The sequence below is a fragment of the Coregonus clupeaformis genome, unplaced genomic scaffold (assembly GCF_020615455.1).
Source record: "Coregonus clupeaformis isolate EN_2021a unplaced genomic scaffold, ASM2061545v1 scaf2773, whole genome shotgun sequence".
Lineage (NCBI taxonomy): Eukaryota > Metazoa > Chordata > Actinopteri > Salmoniformes > Salmonidae > Coregonus > Coregonus clupeaformis.
The window spans coordinates 37,048-57,719 of NW_025536227.1; the positions used below are offsets into that span (position 1 = coordinate 37,048).

Consider the following 20,672-nt stretch of genomic DNA (forward strand, 5'->3'; position numbering starts at 1 on the left):
TCCCCTACTTTATCCCTCTCTCACCAGACTGCTCATGCCTCTTCTCCTGTAGGGTTCTCCTGTTGAGGGTTTATGCCTGTTTAGTGTGGCATGAATTAGGCTAAAACGTGCAGGTCCCAATGGATGCTGGTATGTAGGAGAGCAAAGCTGCACATGCAGAGATGGAGAGAGAGATAGGACGCAGAAAGAGAGGAGAACAGAATGAGAGGAGGAGGAGGAAGGCACAGTGAGAGGTGGAATGGCCACAGTATTTGTTGCTCAAGGCTGTCAAGCTAAGAGGGAGAGGAACGGGAGGAGAGAGAAAGAGAGGGAAGAGGAGAAAGAAGGGCGAGAAAGTCAAGCTACCACCCACTCATCTCCCACCATCTCTAACCTCTTATCTGCTCTAAGGACCCTCCATCTAAAAGCACACACACACACACTCTGCCCCCACTCCCACCCTCTCCTACTAATATTCCCTAGATACCTCCGTCTCTGTATCTGAATATTCCAGGAGAATGAATTTGTGAGCCTTCAGATTTCTCAAGCCTCTGGTGAATCTCAGAGACGCTAGACTACCAAAAACCCTCAGATAGTAAAGTGGCTATTGGAGGAATGTGTTAAAAACGGGCAAATATGATAGTAAATTGCTCTATTCATCCTTGACGGGACAGAACAGCGACAAAGTCTATAACAAAGAGAGAGAGAGAACCTGCGAGGAAACCTGTTGACTAGATCGACTACTACTATCAGCCTGCGTACAGGAACAAGACAGACCGCCTCATCTCTCAGACCACGGTAGTCTCTAACCTTAACCCTACGTCAAAAACAAACACCTTATGAACCTGCTCATTAATGTCGGCCCTATTGCTGTTTTTGTCCTACTGACAATCCACACCACACTATACTACACAACACAGTCTTGGAAAAATAGCCCAACAGGTCTCAATAGTGGAGGAGATGTAAGCTGACTGCATGCCCAAAGCCATCTCCCTGTGACTACCAGATCTATAAATGACTTCCCATGAGGGGAGGGAGTTAGGGACACTCAGATATGATCAGGACACGTAATACTAGAGAACCACTAATCTCTCCACAGCCTGGTAGGGAGAGAGAAGACATCTTTATCAACAATCTGCTGTTAGGGGCTATTAATTAACTTCATTACCTGTATCAAACCCACCAGAAGACATTTTCAGCACCCTTAGTGGAGATATTTGCTAAAATACAGCCAACATCAGAGAGTGTTTGACATAGAGAGAGAGCGCATGTGACTAACAGGGTTTGAACCCTGGTTGTCTATACAGCCAGCCCTAAACCGTGTTAGCCTGCTGAGCTAATGCCCAGGCATTAGCTTAGGAAGCCTTATGCAAATCTACAGGTCTCAGGCAAGGTTACCTAACCACCTCTGCCACACACACCATTTATGTTCCTCAAGGCTACTGTTGCTATGCCAGCTTCACTGCAGTTTGTGATATAACGTTCCAGCTCCGACTTGGCCAGCAACATTATGAATAATTCAACATCTTTAATGAAAAGAGACTGTGATTTTACAGATGGGAATCCCCATTACTGCTCTCATTACTTTGAGGAAATAAAAAAGAACAAGAAATCAAATAGATTCCGACATGATGTTGAACAATTATCTCAGGTAATGATGGTGTGATAGGGCTGGGAAGGAACGCAGGTCACCCACCCACCCACCCACCCACCCACCCACCCACCCACCCACCCACCCACCCACCCACCATCTCCTCTCCGCTGTTCCACTGCCTTGTTTGCAATTCTAATGCGGGGATGATTCCATTGATCACATTATGATTAAAAAGCACCATGGTACGGTCGAGCCGCCTCGTTGATCGCCGATGTGTCACTCAGACGTCACCGTGGTGAACTGTTACTGGAATCATAGGCTCATTTTTTGCATAAAGCTTCCTACTGGTTTATTCTGATACTCAGAGCTCATCTTTCTACAACAAGTTTCCAAGTCGAAAATGTCAGCGTTTCCTAGTTGTCTGGAATGCAGCATTTATACACACACACACACACACACACACACACACACACACACACACACACACACACACACACACACACACACACACACTTAACTGAATGGAAAGGTTTGTCAGACTGCCACACTGATTGTCCACAAGTACGTCTATTTAAGGGGGTGAGTGAATGGAAGTCGCGCCTCCACTTCTGGAGACGGCAGAGAGTGGTATTCTATTGGATAGGTTGTCTCTCTGTCAAGAGTGTGTGGGGAATGTTCTACACCTGGATTCTGGGGTGATTGCTAGGTTTAATTTAAATTTGAACACCAGCATACACACAACAGAGCCCTCTGTATAACTGTAGACAATTGTAGACAGCTCCATCAAACAAACAGACTTCTCACTGAGAGAAAAGACAACATGATGACATCCCCCTTGTTACACACATACACAACCTGACATCGATGTCACTGTTTCCTTTAATTGCACTTCTGCCCCCAAGGGAGAGTGTGTGTGTGATAGATAAAGGAAGAGAGAAGAGTGGGTCCAGTAACATCACTGTCTGTCTGACTGACAGCCCATCACCTGCAGGACACACACACTCCCGCTCTCACTTTCTCTGTTTCTCTCTCTCCCTCTCCTCAGGGAACAAAACTGTTAATAAACACACCCACCACTCTTAGTTACCATGAGTGACATGAGTAGACATTGTCCAGGCAGTTTGTCACTGTCAGCCCATGTAGAAAGAAACATTGTATTTACTTTGGTCATGTAGTGTATAATACAGTGTGTTGACAAGTTGGTCCCCCCTTTGCCTTCTGGGAAGGCTTTCCACTAGATGTTGGAACATTGCTGTGGGGACTTGCTTCCATTCAGCCACAAGAGCATTAGTGAGGTCGGGCACTGATGTTGGGCGATTAGACCTGGTTCGCAGTTGGCATTCAAATTCCTCCCAAGGGTGTTCGAAGGGGTTGAGGTCAGGGATCTGTGCAGGCCAGTCAAGTTCTTCCACACCGATCTCGACAAACCATTTCTGTATGGACCTCGCTTTGTGCACAGGGGCATTGTCATGCTGAAACAGGAAAGGGCCTTCCCCAAACTGTTGCCACAAAGTTGGAAGCACAGAATCGTCTAGAATGTAATTGTATGCTGTAGTGTTAAGATGTCCCGACGAACAGCTCGTGCTGATATTGCTTCCAGAGGCAGTTTGGAACTCGGTAGTGAGTGTTGCAACCGAGGACAGACAATTTTTAGCACTCAGCGGTCCCGTTCTGTGAGCTTGTGTGGCCTACTACTTCGCGGCTGAGCCATTGGTTGCTCCTAGACGTTTCCCCTTCACAATAACAGCACTTACAGTTGACCGGGGCAGCTCTAGCAGAGCAGAAATTGTACAAACTGACATGTTGGAAAGGTGGCATCCTATGACGGTGCCACGTTAAAAGTCACTGAGCTCTTCAGTAACATGCTACCCAGACCGTCCTCGTGCGCCATTGCGCGCAAGTTGATTTTGTCCCCCCACACCAGACGCGATCAGGACACGCAGGTTGAAATATCAAAACAAACTCTGAACCAATTATATTAATTTTGGGACAGGTTGAAAAACATTAAACATTTATGGCAATTTAGCTAGCTAGCTTGCTTTTGCTAGCTAATTTGTCCTGGGATATAAACATTGGGTTGTTATTTTATCTGAAATGCACAAGGTCCTCACTCTGACAATTAATCCACAGATAAAACGGTAAAAGTTTGTTTTCTAGTAATCTCTCCTCCTTCACGCTTCTTCTTCGTTGGACTTTATATGGCAGTTGGCAACCAACTTTATGGTGCATTACCCCAACCAACTGGACTGGAGCGTAGACCTCAGTTCATCTTTCAATCACCCACGTGGGTAGATGCTCCTAAAAACAAATGAGGAGATGGGAGAGACAGGACTTGCAGCGCGTTGAGCGTCACAAATAGAACCAAGTTCTATTTTAGCGCCTGGCCACCCAGACACTTGTTGATGCGCGCGAGCAGTGTGGGTGCAATGATTGAATAACATGTATGTGTACATTTATTTTGCGACGCGTGCGGTGGTCAGCATGTAAGGCCATTCTACTGCCAATGTTTGTCTATGGAGATTGCATAGCTGTGTGCTCGATTTTATACACCTGTCAGCAATGGGTGTGGCTGAAATAGCCGAATCCACTAATTTGAAGGGTGTCCACATACTTTGTATATATAGTGTACATGATTGATTAAGCCCCTTGCTACGTGCTCTGGAGGTTAACACTACAAGTCTATGACCATAATAATAAACAAGCCTCTGTCTTCCTTATAAAGCAGTAACAGAGACAGTTGGCAGAGTAACAGAGACATTACACTCGGTTTAGACCCAATTATGTTCCAGTCAACTCCCCAGGCTGTGGGTGGATACAGGAGGATGTGGACAAATCAAAGACACTGTCTGCCTGCATACACCAGTAATTGGGCTGTTCCCACAAACAGGGAGATCTTAACCAACTGCACGTAATCTTGGAGAGAAATCAGGCCATTTGCGTAAATACACACAATCTGCCCATTTATCCCCATCTCTCCATCACACTGCCAGCGAATGTGCCCACTATGCTGCCAGTAAATGCCTCCCTGAACAAAGCTGTAAACATGGTCTCTAACACATATCTGACTGCAGCAAGTCTCTATAACAGAGATACTGCCACCTCCCCCCTCAGTCTGGGGGTTGGGGAGAGACGTTTGTTATCCGAGTTCCCTGCCACGACAACCTCCTGTGTGTGTGTGTGTGTGTGTGTGTTGGTAGGAGGTTGGTGTGTATCTGCATGTGTATATAGAGCGTGTGTGTTCAGGGCCTCCTGTGGTCTCACGTGCAGAAGCACAGCTGAGGAGCCTTTATATCAGCGAGAGGAGAGGGCTAATTACGAAGACTGGGAGAGAGAGAGAGAGGAGTAGAGAGAGCGAGATGGAAGAAAGAGAGAGAGGGGGGCTGGAGGAGAATGAGAAGGGGAAAGAGGGAAGATGGAGAGAGAAAGGAGAAACCGAGAGAGGGTGGAAGAAAAGAGGAGGATGAGAGAGGAAGGAGAGAGAGGGGAAAGAGAAGAGGGAGATTTAGAGAGGAGGGAGAGAGGGGCAAGGAGAGCACCTGCCACCCTTTCTACACTGTCGTTTTCTCTCTCTCTAAAGCACACGCACTCTCTCCTCCCACCCTCTGATGGAGGGTGGCACTGCCCCCCCCTTCCTCCAGCAGAGAGAGAGAGAGAGGTAAGAGGAGGAGAGAGCGAGAGTGGTAAGAGGAGGAGAGCGAGAGGGACGGATGTAAGAGGGAGGCGAGAGAGAAAGGAAAAGGCAGACTCTCATTCTGCTACCAGTGCGCTCCTCTCTATGCCAGTACCTCTTCGTAACGCTCCCATACACTCACACACACTCACTTTGTTACTGCATGCTACACACTTAACCAGACAAAGAGACTGTGCGGTTGTTGAGCGGGAGCGGCATGGAATGGAACCTCAGAAGGATGGACAGTGAACTGAGACAGATCAACCCAGACCTGCTGCAGCCCAGCAAGAGCATCAAGAAGCCCTCCTCAGGCACCATCACCCTCAACGTGGGGGGCTTTCTCTATGCCGCTCACCGCACCACCCTTAGCCGCCAACAGGGGTCAGTGTTAGAGGAGCTGGCCAGCGGCAGGAAGCCCGTCCAGCACACTGACTCCATGGGCAACCCCTTCATCGACCGTGATGGCCCCGTGTTCAGACACATCCTCAACTTCCTGCGGACCGGAGACCTGCAGCTGCCCGACGACTTCCGAGAGGTGGGCCTTCTGAGAGGGGAAGCAGAGTTCTACCGCCTCAGCGGATTGGTGGAAGCCATTTCGGAGTGGGAGGGACTGCGGGCGGCGCAGCGGGAGCCTGCCTTCCTGGAGGTGACTGACGAGAGGTCGCAGGGCTTCAAGGTGTACTGCAGCGACCCCTCCTTCATCGACAAGATCAAAGGGCGCCTGGTTCAGATCTCAAAGAGCCGGCTGGACGGCTTCCCGGAGGAGTTTGAGGTGTCGTCCAACGTGATCCAGTTCCGCCACTTCATCAAGTCGGACCCTGGCTCCAGGCTGGTGCTGAAGCAGGACAGTACCTTCCTGTGTACCCTGGAGTGTCTGAAGCTAGAGACGGTGATGCTGGCCCTGAAGGCTGGCTTCTCTCTCATCACCTCTCTGGACAGCAGCAAGGGATCTGTGGTGGCCGCAGAGGCTCTGCACTTTGTCAAGTAAGAAAGGGTGGAGAGGTGGGGAAGAGGGAAAGATGGGGGAGAGGGATCAGGAAGGGAAGGGAATGAACAGGGAGGTGGATAGAGAGGGGAAGACAGAGAGAAGGGGGCAGGTACAGGTAGGTAGAGAGGGCAACAAGTGGGAGAGGAAGGGATGAGGGGAAACTGATGCAGGACAGCTGTTCCTCTGCACTCTGTCTGGAGTCCACCCTCAGAGAGATACAAGAGAGAGAGCATCCACCACCTTGACCACCCTCACTGCTGCAGGACAGAACATAACCTCTCAGAGGACCAGTCTCCTACTGTATTACACATACATCAAGCTGCTTTTTCCATCCTGGCTGCTTCCCCTTCAAACCAGCCTTAGAGTGCACCGTGAGGTATTACAGTGTGTGATTTCAGTTGCTGTGTTTTGAGTTTTCAGTTGTGTGACCAAGCCTTTCTCTGGATCCTGAGGGGAGAGGTACAGTTGAACACTGTACTGACTGACAGACAGACTGACTGTTGCTGATCATTGGACAAAAACGAATGTTTTATTGCAGAAACTTGCCTGACTAGATGGAAGGGAGGTCAGTGTGAATGCCCTGCAGCAGAGAAGCACAGAGAATTTAGACCCAAAGGTTCAAATCTAGCATGATGCATGTGCAGTGAAGACTTTCAAATCAGACACCAACTTTGTGATTGTTAGTGCTGTGAGTGAGTAAGTAAGTGACAATGTGTGTTCTTTTGGATTTGTGAATGTTTTGTTTTACACAAAATAAAAGTCATGAATATTGGCAATCTAATATTTTCCACAACTCATGCTGGCATTTGTGTCTACTCTATTATACAGTACAAGGGGACTTGGAAATATCATATTTAATTGCATCAACATTATGACAGTTCATTAAGGCAGATAGATTTGACCATAGCGCTTTAATAGAATAGACTGGTAACTAATGTAATAGACATAGAATTATAATAGAGTTAGCAACTTCAACTTTCCTTATTAACTGTAAAGTCAGCTTAGTGTATTGGAACATGCATCAGTGCCCAACATCACAGAGCAGTAACCTCTAACCAAACCCTCAACAGACATGCAGTGTTTCGATGTACAGATGTAGGATATTAATATGATCACCCTGTTGCAGAACTTTCCTTCAATGCAGGAAATGTAAAACATGTAGTGTATTTGAGGTTTAACAAGGCTTCTGAAGTTTATAATTTCCACTTTGAAATTTCAGACTTGATTTAACCTTTAGAAAAATGTATCAACCCCTACAAAAATGTCAATTAATTATAATCCACATTATAATTCACATTTCCTGTTGCTGCAGGATTTTTTTCCTGCTGTAGCAAACTGGCTCAAATTAAGATTCTACATACGTAATATAATAATAACCTACCTGAAAGCATCCTAATCAAATCTGAATTCCTATATTAATCTAAGACTCGTTTCCCATTTCGTTATGTTTATAAGCCAACATTTAATATAGGAAGTGATCACTGGTGAGTGAGATCAGTGATTGACAGTTGTGCTTGTGTCTCTTCATCCCAGGGCCTCTGGGAGTTATACTCCCCAGAGCATGGAGACTTGATATTTGAAGAAGTGGGTCAGGAAGGCAGTTCAATAAACACTGCTCTCTTCCCTCAGGGTGGACCTCTTTTTACATCCATATCTCAACCTTTTAAATGTGTAGTACTATCAATTACTTCACTATGTATTTGGGCCATTTCTACATTCCACAACAAGACTAAATATATTGAATCAATAATTGTGTAGTTATTTTCCAAAACTCTGCTAAAAAGGGGTTGTTGTTGAGCAGTGGGTCCAGTATTCCATTACATTTTTGTACCGAGTACTGGTGGTAGAGTATGATACGGTGTATCTCTGACTAACCAGACACATTTCCTTTAGTTTGGTCTTTTTACTGAGAGTTAGGCTACTTGGCATTCCCCTGCCTCCCAGTGCTAATTGTTTTACCATCTTGTAATTAATCTCTGCCAGAACCCTTCTGACACAAGGCAACAGATGGTATGAGAACAGAATATTAGGAACTAAAATAACTAAACTCAGTCTATGCTTTAAGTACAGTAGCTGTAGTGTTGACCACATAATACGCCCACCTCGACTTAGCCTGCGTCTCAAACACCTCAGAAACCATCTGTTGCAGCATGCTCTTTCGTCAGACCTACAGCCCCCTACTCATGACACACACACACACACACACACACAGTGAGTGTGTGTGTGTGTCTCTCTATGTGGTATATTGCTATTTGCAATGTTTCATATTACTGAACACATCCCTTCTGATCCACCACAACAGACTCAAGCTCCCTTCTGGCATAGGGGAAAACGTGAGGCTCCCGAAGCCAGCAGTATGCTGAGGGGGACATCAAACCTGAGAGCTTTTTAATTGCAGATCAGACCCATCCATATTTGATGAGGTACCACTGTGCCTGTTAGCTGTTAGCTCAGATTGATGAATATCTAACCCACAGGTGGCAGAGAGAGCGAGAGATGGAGGAAGAGGGGGAGAGGAAGAAGCAGTGGGAGCAGGGAGAGCGAGAGGTGGGGGTTAATACAGAACGAGAGAAAAACACACAGAGAGAGAGAGAGAGAAACAGACAGACACAGTCAGAGAAAGACAGAGAGCACACTTCAAAACAGAGGCAACCCATTAACAGATTAATATTCACCGATTTGTCTCCACACTGCCTTTCTTCCCTCTAATACACACACACTCCTAGCCTGTTCCTTATGGCAGTAGGTGTCTCCATGGCTATGTTTCTAAGGGAAACAACTAACATTCCTAACTATCCTTACATTCCTGATCCCTGGAATGACTAATGGACGGGTCAACTACAGCCGACCTAGACTGACAAGAGGCCAAAGCTAGGCAATGGGAGAGGGGGAAGAGGCAGAGAGGGGGGAGAAGGGGAAGAGAGAGAGAGGGGAGAAAGAGGAGAGGAAGAGAGAGAGACTAAAGGCAAGGAGAGAGGAATCAGATAGGAATGGCAGAGATGAGGCAGATGAAAAGAGAAAGAAAGATGACAGGAAGAGAGAAAGAGAGAGAGACACACAGCTGAATCAATCACATTGTAGCTGCGGTCGCTCTCAAATAAATCACCAGCCTTCAGTAAGCACTCTAAAGAACCTCTGTATATTCTAAAGAATCTCTACATTCTAAATACTTTTTATGTTCTACACAGGCCCAATATATACTTGTACATTATCTACAGAATATATACACTCCCCTCCACATGTATTTGGACAGTAAAGCTACATTTTAAAATGTGTCTCTATACAAAGCATTTTATATTTGAGAAATAATTGTTAATATTAGGCGACAGTACAGAATGTCAGCTTTTATTTGAGGGTATTTAGATATCCGTTTGACCGTTTAGAAATAAAGCACTTTACATATCTAGTCCCCCAATTTGAAGAAGTCATAAGTAGGCTAATTGGACAAATTCACTTATAGTGTGTTAAAGTAGTAAAAAGTTTAGTTTTTGTTCTTATATTCCTTGCACGCAATGACTACATCAAGCTTTGTTGGATGCATTTGTAGTCTATTTTGGTTATGCTTTGGATTATGTTTTGCCCAATAGGAACTGAATGGTCAATAATGAATTGAGTAGAAATGGGTAGATACAGTGCATTCGGAAAGTATTCAGACACCTTCACTTTTTCCACTTTGTTACGTTACAGCCTTATTCTAAAATGGATTTTTTTTTTTTTATTCCCCACTCATCAATCTACACAAAACACCACATAATGACAAAGCAAAAACAGTTTTGAAATTTTAGCAAATGTATTAAAAATAAAAAACTGAAATGTCATATTTACATAAGTATTCAGACCCTTTACTCAGGACTTTGATGAAGCACCTTTGGCAGTGATTACATCCTCAAGTCTTCTTGGGTATGACGCTACAAGCTTGGCACACCTGTATCTGGGGAGTTTCTCCCATTCTTCTCTGCAGATCCTCTCAAGCTCTGTCAGGTTGGATGGGGAGCGTCGCTGCACAGCTTTTTTCAGGTCTCTCCAGAGATGTTCGAACGGGTTGAAGTCCGGGCTCTGGCTGAGCCACTCAAGGACATTCAGAGACTTGTCCCGAAGCCACTCCTGCGTTGTCTTGGCTTAGGGTCGTTGTCCTGTTGGAAGGTGAACCTTCCAACAAGTCTGAGGTCCTGTGTGCTCTGGAGCAGGTTTTCATCAAGGAGCTCTCTGTACTCCGTTCATCTTTCCCTCGATCCTGACTAGTCTCCCAGTCCCTGACGCTGAAAAACATACCCACAGCATGATGCTGCCACCACCATGCATCACCGTAGGGATCGTGCCAGGTTTCCTCCAGACGTGACGCTTGACATTCCGGCCAAAGAGTTCAATCTTGGTTTCATCAGACCAGAGAATCTTGTTTCTCATGGTCTGGGAGTCCTTTAGGTGACTCCAAGCAGGCTGTCATGTGCCTTTTACTGAGGAGTGTCTTCCGTCTGGCAACTCTACCATAAAGGCCTGATTGGTGGAGTTCTGCATAGATGGTTGTCCTTCTGGAAGGTTCTCCCATCTCCACCATGGAGCTCTAGAGCTCTGTCAGAGTGACCATCGGGTTCTTGGTCACCTCCCTGACCAAGGCCCTTCTCCCCGATTGCTCAGTTTGGCCGGGCGGCCAGCTCTAGGAAGAGTCTTGGTGGTTCCAAACTTAATACATTTAAGAATGATGGAGGCCACTGTGTTCTTGGGGACCTTCAATGCTGCACATTTGTTTTGGTACCCTTCCCCAGATCTGTGCCTCGACACAATCCTATCTCGGAGCTCTACAGACAATTCCTTCGACCTCATGGCTTAGTTTTTGCTCTGACATGCACTGTCAACTGTGGGACCTTATATAGACAGGTGTGTGCCTTTCCAAATCATGTCCAATCAATTGAGTTTACCACAGGTGGACTCCAATCAAGTTGTAGAAACATCTCAAGGATGATCAATGGAAACAGGATGCACCTGAGCTCAATTTTCGAGTCTCATAGCAAAAGGATCTGAATACTTATGTAAATAAGGTATCTGTTTTTATTTTTAATAAATGTGAAAAGAATTCTAAAAACCTGTTTTCGCTTTGTTATTATGGGGTATTGTGTGTAGATTGATGAAGGAAAAAAATAATTTCATCAATTTTAGAATAAGGCTGTAACGTAACAAAATGTGGAAAAGGGGAAGGGGTCTGAATACTTTCTGAATGCACTGTACATAAAGTGCTTTCATTTCGAAATGGTAAAACATACACCATATATCCAAAAGTATGTGGACACAGCTTCAAATTAGTGGATTCGGCTATTTCAGCCACACCCGTTGCTGACAGGTGTATAAAATCGAGCACACAGCCATGCAATCTCCATAGACAAACAGTTTGTTTTGATATTTCAACCTGCGTCTCCTGATCGCGTCTGGTGTGGGGGGACAAAATCAACTTGCGCGCAATGGCGCACGAGGACGGTCTGGGTAGCATGTTACTGAAGAGCTCAGTGACTTTCAACGTGTGCACCGTCATAGGATGCCACCTTTCCAACAAGTCAGTTCGTAAAATTTCTGCCCCGGTCAACTGTAAGTGCTGTTATTGTGAAGTGGAAACGTATAAAAGCTACAACGGTAGTAGGCCACACAAGCTCCCAGAACGGGACCGCCGAGTGCTGAACCGCATAGTACGCAAAAATAGTCTGTACTCGGCTGCAACACTCACTACAGAGTTCGAAACTGCCTCTGGAAGCAACGCTGGCACAAGAACTGTTCGCCGGGAGCTTCACGAAATGGGTTTCCATGGCCGAGTAGTCGCACACAAGCCTAACATCACTATGTGCAATGCCAAGCATCAGCTGGAGTGGTGTAAAGCTCGCCGCCATTGGACTCTGGAGCAGTAGAAACATGTTCTCTGGAGTGATGAATCACGCTTAACCATCTGGCAGTCCGACGGACGTATCTGGGTTTGGCGGATGCCAGGAGAACGCTACCTGCCCCAATGCATAGTGCCAAATGTAAAGTTTGGTGGAGGAGGAATAATGGTCTAGGGCTTTTTTTCATGGTTCGGGCTAGGCCCCTTTGTTCCAGTGAAGGGAAATCTTAACGCTACAGCATACAATGACATTCTAGACGATTCTGTGCTTCCAACTTTGTGGCAACATTTTGGGGAAGGTCCTTCCCTGTTTCAGCATGACAATGCCCCCATGCACAAAGCAAGGTCCATACGGAAATGGTTTGTCGAGATCGGTGTGGAAGAACTTGACTGGCCTGCACAGAGCCCTGACCTCAACCCCATCGAACACCTTTGGGATTAATTGGAATGCCGACTGCGACCCAGGCCTAATCGCCCAACATCAGTGCCCGACCTCACTAATGCTCTTGTGGCTGAATGGAAGCAAGTCCCCGCAGCAATGTTCCAACATCTAGTGGAAAGCCTTCCCAGAAGAGTGGAGGCTGTTACAGCAGCAAAGGTGGGCAGGGAGAATAAGTAAAACTCCATATTAATGCCCATGAATTTGGAATGAGATGTTCGACGAGCAGGTGTCCACATACTCTTGGTCATGTAGTGTATGTATGGAAATACCATCAATGGAACAGAAGGCAGGCAGTTATTCAGTCAGCTGACTGTCTCTGTGTGAACATTTCCTGCTGATTATTCCTGGCAGTACGTGCCTCCTTTGTGAGAGAGCAGAGCAAAGGGCGACAACGTCTTTCTGAGCAAGAATGACATTTTCTGCCTGAACAATACGCTGCTGCCACTGCTCGCTGGATGATGTCCATCTGGACCTGGGCTAGTAGCTTTCACACCAACCTCGGCACATCCACCCAGCCTCTCAGCCCATCAGACACTGCATATTTGTTCTATTCTGATTGATGAATTGAATGAGGTCTTCTATCTAGAGCTGAGCTGGAGAGTAGAGCCATGGCCAGTAGGAGAGGGCAGGGAAACTGTCTGCCATCCCTCCCACATTGGACTTGGCTTCTCCTCTCATTACAGACATGGACAGAACAGACAGACAGGAGCTCAGTTCTCTGCCTGGCAACCATCACATGACAGCTCCAGTAGAGAGACAGAAGAGAGCAGGTCTGAGGGGGTTTAGCTTTCTTTTATCTTTATAGTTAATAAAAATGAGTTGACTGCAGAACTTCTGGTGAATGGAGCTAGGTAAGACCTATTCCTAGAATACTGAAGGCTACTGTACACAACAGGCATGGTGATGAATCAGGTCCAAAATGAATACATGAAACTCTGGGCTTGAAATGGTATCACTTTATCAGGGATTTTCTGCCATTGTAATCCTTGGGCGGGCCGACTAAGCGATTTTTCAGGTTTAATTCATTTTCGGGATGGAAAAACACTAAGTGTAAACTTAAACGACTAAAACCACATATAAAGTATGCAGAAAAGATAAAGGACCTACATATTTTTTTATAATATAATCTTTGAGAACTAACAATCACCAAAAGAAAAGCTACACAGTTAGGGAGAATAGAAAATTCCCAAAACAATTAATTTAGCAGTATTCATTTTGATATTATGTTTGAGCAAAATAACACTGCATTATCCATGGCAAAATGCATAGAATTGCAGGAAACTAGCTTTAAACCTGCAACATTCTCTCAGCTGCATGGCGAAATGTGTAGAATTGTAGGAAATTAACTTTAAAACTGCAAAATTAAATCTCAGCTCAAAATTCTAAAATGTCTCTACAGTGCCAAGATGGGGGCCTCTAACATTCTCTCTAAAATGTAACCGCGCCGACGGCCAAACGCACTCACTGCCTCTGATTCAGACTGCTATATTTCTTACAAGCTGCATCAGATCCTGCCTCACAGAGATAGAGAGGCAGCGAAGACAGACTCAAACCCACAAAGAACATGACAGCGGTGAACTTTGCTCAAAGCACTCAGAAGACAGCCTGGGTGTGTGTACTGTATATCAGCATCACTCCTCCACTCCACAACAGGTGGGCTCTTTCTGCTGTGTGTAATGTAGTATGCTTATCTCCAGACAGAGTCAAAGAGGGCTTGGCTGACTGCGTGTCTACAGTAATAGCAGAGTACAGTGTTATTAAAAATTATCTGTGTCTCTCTCTACAGGGAGAATATCTGTGCTCTGCTCACCAGACCTGGCTGCTCTGTTGTTCACCGTACCTTCTGAAACTACCGGAACATTAGATGGAAGTAGTTTCACCCCTGACCAATTTCAATTAAAAAACGTACTGAGAAAAACCCATCCCGTAGGAGTGTGAGAGACTGAGAGCGAGGGAGAGAGCGGGAGGGATGAGTGAAAGAGGGAGGAATGGCTTGCTAACAGTACAGTACGTACAGCGGCGTCTATTCACTGGCAGGTTCTGGAGCCAAGCCTGTTGCTAAGCAACCTCTTAATCAATACCTGCTGCATGCCAGAGCGCTGAAAAAAATAAAACACTTAAAGACATAAAATTACATGAAACAACTACTACTGACATTCTGCACATGGCTACTGTAGGAATGACATCATTAACGTAAGCAATTAGCGCTGTGTCTGTGTGTGTGTGTTGATATTAACTGAGTGTACAAAACATTAGGAACGCCTTCCTAATATTGAATTGAACCCCTTTTGCCCTCAGAACAGCCTCAATTCGCCGGGGCATGGACTAAAAGGTGTTGAAAGCGTTCCACAGGGATGCTGGACCATGTTGACTCTAATGCTTCCCACAGTTGTGTCAAGTTGGCTGGAAGTCCTTTGGGTGGTGGACCATTCTTGATACATACGGGAAACTGTTGAGCGTGAAAAACCCAGCAACATTGCAGTTCTTGACACACTCAAACCGGTGCGCCTGGCACCTAGCACCATACCTCATTCAAAGGCACTTCAATCTTTTGTCTTGCCCATTCACCCTCTGAATGGCACACATACACAATCCATGTCTCAGTTGTCACAAGGCTTAAAAATCCTTCTTTAACCTGTCTCCTCCCCTTCATCTACACTGATTGAAGTGGATTTAACAGGTGACATCAATAATATGCCATTTAGCAGACGCTTTTATCCAAAGCGACTTACAGTCATGCGTGCATACATTTTTTTTGTGTATGGGTGGTCCCGGGGATCGAACCCACTACCTTGGCGTTACAAGCGCCGTGCTCTACCAGCTGAGCTACAGAGGACCACTCTGTATAAGGAATCATAGCTTTCACCTGGATTCACCTGGTCAGTCTGTCATGGAAAGAGCAGGTACAGTATATCCACCTATGAATGTGCCCTCGCTGTGTTCTTTCTGAGAATCATCCAATAGATCATTAAAACATGGATGTGGGTGCGTGTGGTTGTACATGTGGGTGTGTGTGCTGATACTGTGTATGCACATGAGAAGGCATTAAGTGCTACAGTAGGCTAAACAAAGATATCAATTCCTTAAAGGAAGATAGAGGTGATCAAAGCATAAACTGCCCACATTGATTCTGTGGAACATAAACTCCCTTTTGAGAACAAATTGAAAGAAGACTTTGACAAACTGTTTTTTGAGACGTAAGAAATTGGAAAAAAAATCATTAGAGACGAGGACGATTACAAAGATGGCTCATCCGTCTACTCCTGAACACACAACCGGACTGTGCGCAGGTCTCATAGGCCCAAACAGATCCGGTCCCACTCTGTTTCTTTTAATTTGCCAAGCATGCAGAGACATAAAATGTTTATCCACGAGTTCACCTGACTCTGGTCAAAATCCCAAAGTATCCCATTACTGTCGTTAACAAAAAATGTGTCTCACGATGTTGATAAACTATTTGAGAACAGGAATAAGGTGTAATCTCACTAAACAAGAAAATTCAACCATTAAATGGCTTTCTGAGAATCACAATTTGTTCGTACAGTTCGCAGTGCTGACAAAGGAGGGGCTGTTATTGTATGGGAGAGGGACAAATACTGTATGAGCAGGAAGCCTATAGACAGTTCAAAATACTGACTATTACCAGTACAGTACGTACAGCGGCGTCTATTCACTGCCAGGTTCTGGAGCCTGGCAGTGGTCCTCTGTAGCTCAGCTGGTAGAGCACGGCGCTTGTAACGCCAAGGTAGTGGGTTTGATCCCCGGGACCACCCATACACAAAAATGTATGCACGCACGACTGTAAGTCGCTTTGGATAAAAGCGTCTGCTAAATGGCATATTATTATTATTATTATTATACCTGCATTTGTCTTCTAGCCCATTGGAGAATATGAAATGAGAGTGGAGTGATATCTTGGGCCATGACAAATATGAAAAGTGGATCACTAAGCAAGAATATGACTTTCTTCTCCCTGCCTACCCTAGGTTAGCTTGTTACTACATGTTACCAAAAGTCCACAAGTATCCTCATAATCCTCCTGGAAGGCCCATCATCAGCAACAATGATACTACATCAGAGCCAGCCTCCAAGTATGTTGATTTCTACATTAAGCCTTTTGTGCCAAACTTCCCTTTTTCCTTCAAGATACCAATCATACTCTTAATTAGCTATCTGAGCTTAAAGATGTTGGATCTTCCTATTTGGTAACGATGGATGTTGAATCTCTTTTCACCAATATTGTACACAATGAAGGTCTGGAGGCTTTAAAGCATTATCTCCAACATTGGCCATAGGAAAGTATGCTCACTGCTGACTTTCTTCAATTAACAGAGTGGAATTAAACAAGAGAAGGAGACTGCTATGGGGACTTGTATTGCTCCGAACTACGCAAACGTATTATGGGGACTTTGGGAAGAGAAGTTTATTCTCTGTTCTGCTATGGGAGTGAACATTATTTATAATAAGGGTTACATGGAGAAATCGGACTTCTCTGAAATGAAAAAGGATGGCCCTCCTTTCAGCAAAATATACAGTACCAGTCAAAGGTTTAGACACACTCCTCATTCCAAGGTTTTTCTTTATTTTTACTATTTTCTACATTGTAAATAGTGAAGACATCAAAACTATGAAATAACACATATGGAATCATGTAGTAACCAAAAAAGTGTTAAACAAATCTAAATATATTTTAGATTCTTCAAAGTAGCCAACCTTTGCCTTGATGATAGCTTTGCACACTCTTGGCATTCTCTCAACCAGCTTCACCTGGAATGCTTTTCCAACAGTCTTGAAGGAGTTCCCACATATGCTGAGCACTTGTAGGCTGCTTTTCCTTCACTCTGCGGTCCAACTCATCCCAAACCTTCTCAATTTGGTTGAGGTCTGGTGATTGTGGAGGCCAGGTCATCTGATGTAGCACTCCCATCACTCTCCTTCTTGGTCAAATAGCCTTACACAGCCTGGTGGTGTGTTGGGTCATTGTCCTGTTGAAAAACAAATGATAGTCCCACTAAGCCCAAACCAGATGGGATGGCGTATCGCTGCAGAATGCTGTGGTAGCCATGCTGGTTAAGTGTGCCTTGAATTCTAAATAAATCACAGACAGTGTCACCAGCAAAGCACCCCCACACCATCACACCTCCTTCTCCATGCTTCACGGTGGGAACCACAAATGCGGAGATCATCTGTTCACCTACTCTGCGTCTCACAAAGACACGGCGGTTGGAACCAAAAATCTCACATTTGGACTCATCAGACCAAAGGACAGATATCCACCGGTCTAATGTCCATTGCTCGTGTTTCTTGGCCCAAGCAAGTCTCTTCTTCTTATTGGTGTCCTTTAGTAGTGGTTTCTTCGCAGTAAATCGACCATGAAGGCCTGATTCACGCAGTCTCCTCTGAACAGTTGATGTTGAGATATGTCTGTAACTTGAACTCTGTGAAGCATTTATTTGGGCTGCAATCTGAGGTGCAGTTAACTCTAATGAACTTATCCTCTGCAGCAGAGGTAACTCTGGGTCTTCCTTTCCTGTGGTGGTCCTCATGAGAGCCAGTTTCATCATAGCGCTTGATGGTTTTTGCGACTGCACTTGGAAGAAACGTTTTAGTATCACACACATTACTGATTTACAGGCTAAGAATGGACAATGTGTTTATCTTATAGTAGTCCTCTGTAGCTCAATTGTTAGAGCATGGCGCTTGTAACGCCAGGGTAGTGGGTTCGATCCCCGGGACCACCCGTACGTAAAAATGTATGCGCACATGACTGTTAGTCGCTTTGGATAAAAGCATCTGCTAAATGGCATATTATTATTATTATCATATTTCTCCAATACCAAATCAGTCTTGTTTGCAACGAAACTGTCCCTGTTTGCAAATAATTAAATCTGAGACGTTATTAGGAATCTGAGCATGGTACTTTCAAAAGTTGGACCTACCTTTCCACCCCAGACAGAGTAGGCCTACCGACACAGAAAACTGTAAGCTTTAACTGCTGGCTACTCTTCTTCCGTGGCTTAACCCAACGAGAGAAGGTCACAAGTGTTCCCCTAAAAGCTGTCTGGGTTTAAACATCTTCTTTTGTACAGAAAGTGAATAGCTTAATCAATTGATAGTGACAGAATTAGATTACTTCCCAAGCAAAGAAAACTGTTGTCTCCTCTGCTATAGAAGGTTGTAGCTCAGCCTCAATGTCAAAGAAACTAAACAATGATTTCCCATAAGCATCGAAGTCACGTCTTTCCCAGGTATTTTACAGCTTATTTCTAGCATAAAGCATTGCGGACCAAAGCACTGTTATAGATCACTTTATACAGTGGGGGAAAAAAGTATTTAGTCAGCCACCAATTGTGCAAGTTCTCCCACTTAAAAAGATGAGAGAGGCCTGTAATTTTCATCATAGGTACACGTCAACTATGACAGACAAATTGAGGGGAAAAAATCCAGAAAATCACATTGTAGGATTTGTAATGAATTTATTTGCAAATTATGGTGGAAAATAAGTATTTGGTCACCTACAAACAAGCAAGATTTCTGGCTCTCACAGACCTGTAACTTCTTCTTTAAGAGGCTACTCTGTCCTCCACTCATTACCTGTATTAATGGCACCTGTTTGAACTTGCTATCAGTATAAAAGACACCTGTCCACAACCTCAAACAGTCACACTCCAAACTCCACTATGGCCAAGACCAAAGAGCTGTCAAAGGACACCAGAAACAACATTGTAGACCTGCACCAGGCTGGGAAGACTGAATCTGCAATAGGTAAGCAGCTTGGTTTGAAGAAATCAACTGTGGGAGCAATTATTAGGAAATGGAAGACATACAAGACCACTGATAATCTCCCTCGATCTGGGGCTCCACGCAAGATCTCACCCCGTGGGGTCAAAATGATCACAAGAACGGTGAGCAAAAATCCCAGAACCACACGGGGGGACCTAGTGAATGACCTGCAGAGAGCTGGGACCAAAGTAACAAAGCCTACCATCAGTAACACCCTACGCCGCCAGGGACTCAAATCCTGCAGTGCAAGACGTGTCCCCCTGCTTAAGCCAGTACATGTCCAGGCCCGTCTGAAGTTTGCTAGAGTGCATTTGGATGATCCAGAAGAGGATTGGGAGAATGTCATATGGTCAGATGAAACCAAAATATAACTTTTTGGTAAAAACTCAACTCCGTCGTATTTGGAGGACAAAGAATGCTGAGTTGCATCCAAAGAACACCATACCTACTGTGAAGCATGGGGGTGGAAACATCATGCTTTGGGGCTGTTTTTCTGCAAAGGGGCCAGGACGACGGATCCGTGTAAAGGAAAGAATGAATGGGGCCATGTATCGTGAGATTTTGAGTGAAAACCTCCTTCCATCAGCAAGGGCATTGAAGATGAAACGTGGCTGGGTCTTTCAGCATGACAATGATCCCAAACACACCGCCCGGGCAATGAAGGAGTGGCTTCGTAAGAAGCATTTCAAGGTCCTGGAGTGGCCTAGCCAGTCTCCAGATCTCAACCCCATAGAAAATCTTTGGAGGGAGTTGAAAGTCCGTGTTGCCCAGCGACAGCCCCAAAACATCACTGCTCTAGAGGAGATCTGCATGGAGGAATGGGCCAAAATACCAGCAACAGTGTGTGAAAACCTTGTGAAGACTTAGAGGGAAACGTTTGACCTGTGTCATTGCCAACAAAGGGTATATAACAAAGTATTGAGAAACTTTTGTTATTGACCAAATACTTATTTTCCACCATAATTTGCAAATAAATTCATAAAAAAATTCATAAAAAAATTACAGGCCTCTCATCTTTTTAAGTGGGAGAACTTGCACAATTGGTGGCTGACTAAATACTTTTTTTCCCCACTGTATAATCGGATCAGATTCATTTTCTTCAAACTCTTAAGCTAACAAGGGGTAGGCCTGTGCTTTTTGCCATTTTCTTTAATAAAAGGTAGACCTATGGCCTACCCTCGCATACCCCCTCAATTCGAATCTTGGTTTTAACTTAACAGCCTGACACAGAGGTAGGCTATTTAAAAAGTGCAAGGTGGGTGGAGGAATTGACTGACAAATCTATGGATATAGCAGCCTATAGCCTAATTTAGTCTGTCAAACAGGTAGGCCTACCTCATTTCTTAAATAGGA

At 44.9% G+C, this 20,672-nt stretch overlaps 2 protein-coding genes across 2 annotated transcripts in view; one reads left to right on the plus strand and one right to left on the minus strand.

Annotated features, from left to right (window-relative positions):
• Positions 1 to 20,672, minus strand: part of LOC121536304 (general transcription factor IIF subunit 2-like) — a 45,943-nt gene that overhangs the window by 21,084 nt on the left and 4,187 nt on the right. The window lies entirely within an intron of this gene.
• Positions 5,149 to 7,028, plus strand: LOC121536303 (BTB/POZ domain-containing protein KCTD4). The gene has a single exon (XM_041843575.2). It carries the CDS (start codon positions 5,461 to 5,463, stop codon positions 6,229 to 6,231), a length of 771 nt encoding a protein of 256 aa, XP_041699509.1. The 5' UTR covers positions 5,149 to 5,460; the 3' UTR covers positions 6,232 to 7,028.